Source organism: Homalodisca vitripennis, chromosome X, assembly GCF_021130785.1.
Source record: "Homalodisca vitripennis isolate AUS2020 chromosome X, UT_GWSS_2.1, whole genome shotgun sequence".
NCBI classification, from domain to species: Eukaryota; Metazoa; Arthropoda; class Insecta; order Hemiptera; family Cicadellidae; genus Homalodisca; species Homalodisca vitripennis.
Window position 1 is genome coordinate 37,660,004 of NC_060215.1, and position 10,602 is coordinate 37,670,605.

The 10,602-nt window shown below is 30.6% G+C and overlaps 1 protein-coding gene across 1 annotated transcript in view; it reads left to right on the top strand.

The window, feature by feature from the left end:
* LOC124368921 overlaps positions 1-8,083 on the top strand; it is a 185,471-nt gene extending 177,388 nt beyond the window's left edge. The window contains 5 exon segments of the mRNA XM_046826467.1: positions 1,480-1,557; positions 2,836-2,950; positions 4,090-4,167; positions 4,928-4,994; positions 6,609-8,083. Of these exon segments, the coding sequence (XP_046682423.1) occupies positions 1,480-1,557; positions 2,836-2,950; positions 4,090-4,167; positions 4,928-4,960 (304 nt within the window). The 3' untranslated portion in view covers positions 4,961-4,994; positions 6,609-8,083.
* Positions 8,084-10,602: the final 2,519 nt, after the last annotated feature.

Sequence of the window (10,602 nt, forward strand, 5' to 3'; positions counted from 1 at the left end):
TAAAACACCACACTACTTATAAAATAAATTATGGTATTACTTTACCATAATAAACCCCAGATATGCAAATAGATGCAAACATCTATGCAGATATAAAAAATCACTGTAGTCATGATTATTGTTATTTTTTGGGTATTTTAAAATCCAGGCAAAAGTCTACAACTTCCGCCCCCCATCCCCCATCCCCGTGCCCACTCCGTCTAAAATAACCCATGAAATTGTTGGGCTTCTTGGAATTTCCTTCAAAATACATGCCTTGTGATCAATAACATGTCAAATTTCATACAGTGACTTAAATTCTGTTGATTTTACAGCAGTTTCAAAATATCTGCAAGGCTTTCTCATAATGATTACAGGAAATATCAACCATTAATAAATTCTCTTGAAATACACATTATTAAAATTACACGAATCTAAAATAAATAAGTGAAAAATGTAACCCAAAAGAAATATTTGGGAAAGCTTTTACTTGCTATAAAACTGATAATAAATTAGGAACATTTTTTTCTAGAACTCAATGAATACAATAGGCTTCAGACAAAATGTTAACACTTTCATTATTATGACATCAAAAAATGAATAAGCGGCAATGACTTATGTATAACTAGTATGAATACAACTACACTGAAATGTTCCAACAGGCTACGAGAGTCAAAGCCTATCATCTAGGTGTATTTTGGGTCTATAAAATTGGTTTAACCCCATGATCGAAAGTCCTGAGCTAGGAAATGGTCCGACTCGAATGGAATGAAAATATTAGATGGAGCTCTGTTATGAGTGAATGTGTTGAATATTATTTCTTCTACTAATACGACATCAAAAAGTAAAAATATAAGCAGTGTTTATGGTGATAAGTAATAACAATGAAAAACATTCATGATGATAAGTGTAATGGACTAAAAATTTTGTATTAACATCAGCTAGTAATCTGTCATGAAGTTGACATTATCAATGCTACCCAGGACCCCATTGAGATGCCCATAAGAATTATGGAGTCTGCATCACACTCTTGCAACTTTATATTTTCATGGAGTTAAACTTGGCAGTGAACACTTTGTGAATGAAATGAAATATGCAATGGATAACTGACCTAGGCATTTGGCAGTGTAGATAGTTTTTGTATTAGGATGAAAAAGCTGTTGCAAAAAAAATAACTTTTACCAAGTACTTTTATTGAGTAGAAAATTAAGATATCACAAGCAATGTAAAAATATTTAAAAAAATTTAGTTATGATAAAGGAAAAATTATTTTTTGGCCACCCATTGTTTAAAAGTTAAACTTTTGCAATATAAAAAACGTAGTGTCAAGGAAACTCAGTACACAAAATACAGTGCACTAATTCTTATTCAATTACTGGAGAAGGTGATTAGTTTTTTGAACTTTAGCACACCTAAATGTGACATGTATATGACCTACCAACATCCTTCCCATCCATGTGTTACCCTCAACCAACCTAACATCACCGTTTATGTTCACAGCTGCATTATAGTGGATATTCCCCCTCCACCAACACTAGAAGCAGAGTTGGAAGACATCATCTCTAAAGTTGATCACTTGTAAGACACCATTCTTCCACAGCTATCCTTTCTCTTTCTTTTCTTCTCTTCTATCCTTTCTCACAGCATGTGCTTCAAAACTGTTTAAGCTAATCGTACACAAATGTGCGTTAACTTTGACTCATTTTCATTAATTAACAATCTAATCCCTATCTGTCTAATTTTGAAATGAGTTAAACTGTATTTTATCACTTAACATTTCTAATTTTAATTTGCTCTAGTTCAACCAGTGGCTGCTCGTTAAATGACTTCAAATTTAATGTTGCTCGATATGTGCTTGAATGTCCTAAAAATAACTTTTAATCACTAATTAAAAACGATACACTTGCCTTTTGGATGGGATGGGATAGGTAACGGAGTTTAAGGTAGACCCCCTCCAAAATTCAAACTCGCGAGCCGCCACCGAGTTAAACTACTAGCTAATTAGAACGTAAGTAAGTCGCTTTGGTGGTAAGATGAGTATTTAAATTCAACATTTACACTAAACAAACAGATTTTAATCATAATTTTATTTACTAAAAATGCAATTTTGAACAATTTAAAGAATATATTCCTTCATGACTTAATTATAAGTAGGTGATTTTAAATGTAACAGTTTACAGTAAAAGTCTGATAAATGAAGTAATGAAAACAACTTTAAGTGAAGTTTTTAAAATATATATTTTATATTTGTTAATTTCTCAGAATATAATGTTTAAAATGCTAAATTAAAATAACATAGTTTTTTACTCTACATTTAAGTAGTTTATTCATTTGTATATCATTCATAAATATTTTTATAGTAAATATTTACATGTGAATTTACAGTTTTGTTTATTCTTGATTAAAATTAAATATATTTAAAAATTATGTTTCCATCCAATTACTGTCAAAAAGTATTTATTTAGAAAAATTTATAAATCTATTCTTTATAACCACAGCCACACTCAGACATGAAATGCTTAAAATGTGCTAATGAAATTAATTTCTTGCATTACATATGTATGGTGTTATATTCTTCTGGCACTGTACCACAGCCTTTTTGAACTGGTTTTTATAATGTAATCAAATTTGTCAAAATAGTTGAAGAGCTTCAGCTTGTTTTTGGTGTTTTTCCTCTATTTTTGATACATGAGCTGTGCACGAAGTGGTGGTTTAACAGAGTGTGAGTGCTCCATGAGCTACGCTAACAATAAAGATAAAATTGCTTATCTCTGTTAGTGGTTGAGAGTGCAATGAAATGCATAACTTGGTCGGCCAGACCAGGACTCGGTTACTGTAGCGGATGTTGGGTTACAGGACAGTGTCTGAGGCTAGATCTTATGATGAGACAACCATTCACCCTCCGACAAAGAGTTTACACCGAGACTACCACTCGAAGAGACTTTCTTCTAGCTCTCATCGGGCTAATGATGTAAGTTTCTTCTTTCACTTCCTTACTTCCCTAGAAAAATGTGTTGTGAATGAGTGGAACATGATTTTTATTCATTAACGAAAATTTTGATTTTTGGTATCTCGAGGCTGACTAATTCAGAGAATGAGAATTTAAAAAATGAACATATTCTTTAATATGTTAAATATTATAAATATATCTATGAGTGCCGTATATATTAAGGAAAAATTTCATCCAACTCACAGAAGTCCTATAGAGATGCAGTGCAGAGAAGAACTTTTATGAAGCATTAATAACTTGGCTGCTGTAGAGGTTATTTATGCTTCCTAAATATTCTTTTATAACTGATTTGTACAACTTTACTATATGAATACAAGAAACGTTACATACTCAAGATAATCATTACAGTGGAATCTTGATGTATCGAATCTTAATATATCTAATTCCTTCATAAATCGAAGTTTTGTCATTCCCTTTGAATGTGTTGTATACTTCAATGCTAATTCTACTTCTATAGATTGAAGGTTTAATGTAAATAACCTCAATATAACAAATTTTCACAGTAACAGTACAGTAACAACATTCGTACAATATAATCATCGTTTGCTAGGAACAGTCAAAAGTGAAAGAACTTTACGAATACTTAGGGTTCAACAAGATTTCTTGTGCTGATTCTTTTGTATTGAAGTTTCATTTCTATTCTTCTGTATTGACGTTTTGATATAATGAGATTCCACTGTTTGCAAGTATCACTTACTGTGCAGGAATAATTTTTACCATTTAGACCCAAACAAACTGGTGATATTTTATACAAAATGAAACTTGTATTACATCTGCACCAAAGTGTTAGTACTTAAAACCCTGTAATTTCATTAGTAGTTATCAAATCTAATTTTTCTGTTAGGGAAGTTATCTTGAAGGGCTAGGAATCTGGCATAAAAAATACTTTTAAAGTCCAAAATTGATTACTCCACAAAAAATAAACCTCAACGCACACTCACAGACTTTATCTGTGCATTCCAATTGTTCTTAACATACCAAACTCAGACTTACCAAAGAGATGTATGCATTTTAACAACCATGTGATGTAACCACAATTAGAATTCATCACTTTGAAACTGTTTTATCCTCTGATAATATATTTTTTTATCCACTTCCAGGAAGGGCATACGATGGTAGAGAGAGACATCGGTTCTACCTTCATGATGCCTCAAACTCAGCTCTTCAAAACAGATAGAGTAAGAACTTTATCACTTTTCATTGAGTGATGTAGTATACTAGTGGTGGTGGTGGAGGCAGCATATGTTGTTAGTATGCTAGCCTTTAGAACCAAACTTCCTGTCAGACTATTTTGTCATATACCAGCCACAATCAATAGCCACTGTGCACCAGTTGAGGGTTAACTTTCCTATCCCATGGTAGCATAAAAAAGCATCTAAGACATTGCTGGGTCTCTGGGCCTCTAGACCTCTTATCCAACACAACTTTAATATTTAAATAACAAAATCCAGGATATTGTGTTATATGATCCCAACATAATATTTATTGAGAATGAGGGAAGAACTATTGCCTTATGACAATGAATTAATCAATTTGTACTGAGTTTTGTTCAACTCCCCTTAAATTAGTAGCAAGTAATTCAGTAAAAATACAGGATATGGAAAAATTTAGAAGTAACTTCTCATTTTAAATCATAAACTTAATACAACTTTTTTAATTTACAAAACATAAGAGATTTGAGAATTTATAAAGTACAAGTTTGTTGTAACTTATAATGTGAAACATATCTTTACACAAAGTTATGAGATGCTCATTTTTTAAACTGTGCTCAGGCATCTTATAAAGCAAATAGAATTTATCATTTTATATCCAGTAGCCGCTGAAGAACACATTGAATCATTCTGATACTTTATTGTTTACTTTTATATTGCATTTTAAGCATTTATAATTGCAAAAGTCAATCCAATTTATTTATATTTACCATTTCTGTTTTTATAGGGCAGTGACATTTCGAACTTCGATTCACTTTGAAAGCAGGACTTCGTAGAGAAATAAAATTTCTAAGGTAATGTATGAAGAGTTTATCATTGTACACAGAATATATACAGTGTTTTAAACAAATACAAAAACCAAACTAAAATTAAATTACTTTGTTAAAACTATTAACTTATACAAGAATGTAGCCAGGAAAACATTTGGGAAGGGGAGTTCAAGACAACTGATATTTTCCCAAAGTGGACAGAAAGTAAGGCCATTTTATTCCTTAAAAAGTTCTTGACCCATGTCTATGTTGAGAACAATCTTTCAGCAATACATGTCAGTAATACTGAATTATTTAAATAATAGTAATCGTTGGGTAAAAAAGTAATTGAAACTATTGAAAATTTGGAAGGGTCCAGACCCTTTGGACTCCCTCAATGGCTACGTCCTTGAACTTATAATAGAACTGTTATGTTTTATTGAACACAATTGAAGAACTTTGACTAAATATACTACAAAAATGATTCGATATGTAAAGTAGATAGCATGTGCTAATTGCCTAAATTAATTATACTGCTCATACTTGGAACCTAAACTTATTATTTATTACAGGGTCAAGTTCCTACTTACTTCAAACTCGTAATTTGGATAAATCTTTTAGACAGACACATAGATTTATTTATTACATTCTAACAAAATAACTACATTTTTAAGGTTATAAATATTATCATTTTTTAAATTCTCATAATATTTAAGCAATATTCCATACCTAGTTTGTATCTAAAGTCAGTCCCTATTCCGAACAAAGTTGCCAATAAGCAAATTACAATTAAATAGTTACTTAACCCTAAAATCAATTATTCAAAATTCTTATATATTTATTAATTTGTTCAGACCATTACACTTTCTAGAAGACCCTAGCATCACTATCAATGCTGCTGTGGTCAATTATTTATTAAATATACCTGAGAGATGGTTGTTATTTTGTAATTTATGCAAAAACAGCCCATTTTTATTGTTTCATTATCATTTACAACGCATGTTTTGGAATAAATCATATGTATTAGTATATAAATTTATCTGTTTGATCAAACACAATTGTTTGCTGATAATCATACAAAAATAGATAAATATGAGTAAAACATTTATTTAAACTCTAAATTCGAACAAAAGTTTTAATTGTATGACGAGTTTGAATTTAAAATCAAAGAAACAGTGAAAACAATGTTCGTTGCCAACTAATCAAAAATAATTTTATTACATTTATTGTATTATATTTCTTACTGAATGGCTTTCTTAGCCCTGATATAACGGACACTTCGCTTTGTGGAATCTATCAAACATGTGATGAAAAGTGAAAACACCAATAGTATTTCAATTCTATTAATTTTAAGTCTTGTAAGAAAGCTTATATTTTTCCTCAGACAATGAAAATTCAAAAGGTACAGTATACATGTGCCTTCAGATTTTCAACAAGCATAACATTTTGGTTTAGGAATCAATCTATAATCCTCCACTATAAACATAATTCAATAAAATGCGAATAGAAAAGAATTCAAAAAGATCTTCGTAGTTACACTACTAAAAAAAATATTTGTTTATTGGTATTCAACAACTTAGAATAAAAATTTATCCTAATCTGTTGCCAATTTAATATTATTGTATTGGTGTGATTTTTACTCGTGTTTATTTTTTTCAGAGCCTGTGACAGAGGAAGATACAAACACAAGATTCATGATATATTTATTAAAGAAATTATCCCGTGTACAGTCCACTTAGAAACCAAACAACTCTGTCCGTAATGTCGACTAATGTAAATAATAATAGTATAGGTTAAGCTAGGTTATACTATCAATAATATGTATTTATTTGTAAATTTTTTCAATCTGAACTAAATTTACAAAGTTACCTAAAAGCAACAGCTTTGTAACTTAATAGAGAAGTTTTGAAAGCTCAACTTATTAGGGGGAAAGATACGTTAATAATGTAGCTCAAACATTTAGAAAAAAATACTTTAAATTTAGCAATTTATTTATGTTGACGAATTTGACGGTGAGAAAATTCTCCTTCAAATAGTTCAACTACACCAAAATTACTTGCTTAGTAAAAAAATGTGATGTATAAAATAAAACTGTTTTATTTGCTATTAAGTAATGGATTCTTTATTTTAAGTTGACTAGTAAACATACATTTTTGCTGCTTCATTTCAGCATGTAAATAGTTGTCTAACATTACCTTATATATCTTGTTCTAATTTATAACAATTATAAATAGCTTTAGTAACTTAAAAACACAACTATGAAATATACACCACTGTGAACAGAGCTCAATTTTAGTTATTTTCAATATAGCTAGTTTAATTGATTATCTGTGATGGAAAAGTTCTGGTAATAGACAAGTGTTACAGTTTTTCTTGGCTTTATGCCAATAATATACAAGTAGTTGCTCACATAAAATAATATTTAATGAAAGCTCAATTCTTTATTTACTCAAAGCTATTTTATTTTTTTGGTGAAACCTTTCTTTGAATTTATATGACAGTGTAAGAAAATCATATCATAGAATTACTGCCTTATCATGACAATATAAATTACATGGTTGGCTCAAATACTAGCTCTAATTCCTCTCAATACGCTCAATTAATATATATCTAACAAATAAGTAGACTTATATAGACATTTGAAATTCTTTTTATCTGTAAGGAAAGTGATACAACAGCAGACATAAAATTAATACATAGATATATACTCTAATTATACATTATGGTTATAACAGAGAATAAATAATGCTATGAAGAATTCTCTTAGCCTAGATGTCATCCTGTGGATAAACCAAACCTCTTGACTGCTGTGAGTGAGTGGTCAGCACTTCAAAACTTAGAGTAGCCAAAAACTGTGTAAATATAATAATTTATAAACTGTATATTCTTTTGGTGCCCGGGTACATATGGTGCAAATTATGTAAATACTTTTCAAGATGGATGTTGTTTGGTTCAAATCCCTTGGTAGTGCCAAAACCAATAGGAATCATGTGTCATTGTAAAGTATTTTAGAGTGGAATCGAAAATTATTTTGTAGTTCTTGAAAAGAATTATTGTTATGTATTCTATATATTCTATTCTATTTCTATATAATTTTGTGAACCAATACCAATGTTTATGTTAATTTTATTACTTTTTTAATACTTTACATTGACTAAGCATATCTTAGTTATTAAATAATTGTATGTTAAGGAAGTTTTATAAATAAATTTAAACTATTAATAGTGCTTTATTACTATTTCCCGTTTGTAAACATGTTCAGATGAAAATTTAACTGGAATTGACACAACAGTTTTAAGGGCAGAATGACCATTTAGGAACGTAATTGAAACCCTCAATTTTCGGCACAATACCACACGCTCTCGGAGTGGATTAAACCCCATTTTAATTCACTCATAAAATACATAAATATTTACATTTCTGAAAAAATGAGTCACTAATATGTTAAATACACCTTAACTCTTTTGAATAAGTCATGTATAAATAAATTAAATTAATCCATTTTAATTTATTCGTTTTAAACATGCTGACTTTTCGTACCAATAATGGCCTTTATTATATATTTTTTCTTTTAATTGAACGTTACATTTATAATTTCTTGATGTTGAATGTGTGTTCTATATTAGAATACCTTATGTCAAATATATAACTAAAAAAATATTCATGTTTGTATAACATATTTTTTTAATTTATTTGTTTAAAACGATGTAAATTTTATAGGAAAAATAATATAAACAATTCATATAAACAAAAAGTCCTTTTTTATAAGACTAATACCAAATATTATTATGAATATAATCATTTACAGTTTTAGAAATGTAATACGTAAATTGCTGGCCTTCAGAGCTGCAGTAGATTGTGTAGTATAGGTTGAGATCTTGACGTCCATTACTCTGGTGCATACTCGCTGCAGTATACGAGATTACTGTGCTCCTTACACAGTAGTTTATTACATAGTACAACATGATGTCTTGGTCTTTCTGTCCTCTCCATGGGAACAATCTTCACATCTTCGTATCTTCTTTGAGGTTCTTCTTGAACACTACTGAGCCTCCTAGCCTTTTCCTTTAGAAGGAGAAGCAAACCTCGAAGAGAACATCTTGATAGCAAGTGTGGGCTTGTTAGCTTTAATGCTTGCTGCTTTAGAAATACTCTTCTCATAATATAGTTTCATGCGTGTATTGCCTATAGATTATTAGTGCATTGATAGCACCAACTATCAAACAGATTCCCTTGTCTCTCTTCTTTTGTAAAATTTTCCATGTAGTGCCAAAACAGTATTTTTTTTTACAATAATATTAAAAGGTTATCACAGGTAAAAATAAAAAGTAATCAGAAGCAACAAAAAGCATAAAATAACTTAGGGAAATATTTGAACAAAATGTTTCTGCTAGACATGATCACATGTTAGGGATCAAATATAGCCTAGCCCCAGACAATAAACGCTTCTTAATGGCAAGACAAGTGGGCAAAAATTGGTTCACCTTGTGGATTCAGTAGGGTAGATGCTGACTGAAAAGTAAACAGTTTTAAATTAGTCACCATTTAATTTTGCATGCTATCAAATAACAATGAGCCTGGGTGGAATCAATCAATCATATTCATTATCATTATGGATTATACATGTAATAGATGTTGTCAAAATTTATAATATATAAATAATAGGTACTTAGAATTATGTGTTATGTCCTATCATATTTACAATGTACATTGTTTTTGTTCTCTTAGTACAAAAAGCTTATAACTTCACTTAGTCCTGTAAGAACCTTAGTGCTGCTTCCGGAGTGACAGGATACTCAGGGTGGGTAAGCTTAGGGGGTGGGGGCTGCCTCCTATCGAGATCCATGAGGAAGAATTAGGGTACTAATCTCAAAATCATATCCCCCCAAAGAAGGGGAGGCCAGCTCTTAACCAGCCTCTCCTCCAAAGCAGGCCTCCTTGCTGCTCTGGCCATAATATAACATTTAAATAAATAATATTAAAACTAAGGAAGAGGTATATTAAAACTTAGTTAAATTAACAAGTTCAATACTGAATTTATAACAGAGATTATATAGGTGATAACAAGTACGAAAATAAATAATCTAACACAATACACAACAAGAATGCTTAGAACCAACAAGAAAACATGTCTAAAACAGGTAAATTAAAAATTTGTGAAGATTTCATAAATTTAACTCTTAAATATATTAAATTTCAGTTCTTCTATTCTCACAGGCAATCTATTGCAGGAACTTAAGCCCATTATGATGTGGTTAGATTTTATTTTTTCCAGTCTAGTGAAAGGAATGTCCAGTAAATTACAATAAATGTATAACAGTCCTACATTGATAAGATTCTTCTGTCCTATAAATTAAGGTATATATAAATAACTGGTTATATAAGTTTTTTTTACGATAGGAAAATGCATTATGCACCGTCAGGGACAGATGTTCACCCTGGTGAGTGGGACTCACACCCACTAAAAACCTACCGGCCCAGGCATTGGAAACCCTCTCGGGAACGCATCTCTGCAAACTACTTCAAGAGGGTGCCATCGTTCGCCCAATGGCCATTACTTCATTCTAAAATCCACCGGCATGAGCTATTCTGGTGCTTTATAGCTGCTCTCTTCTTTTTTGCCTTAGCACCCTCTTGCTGAACGCAGCGACAG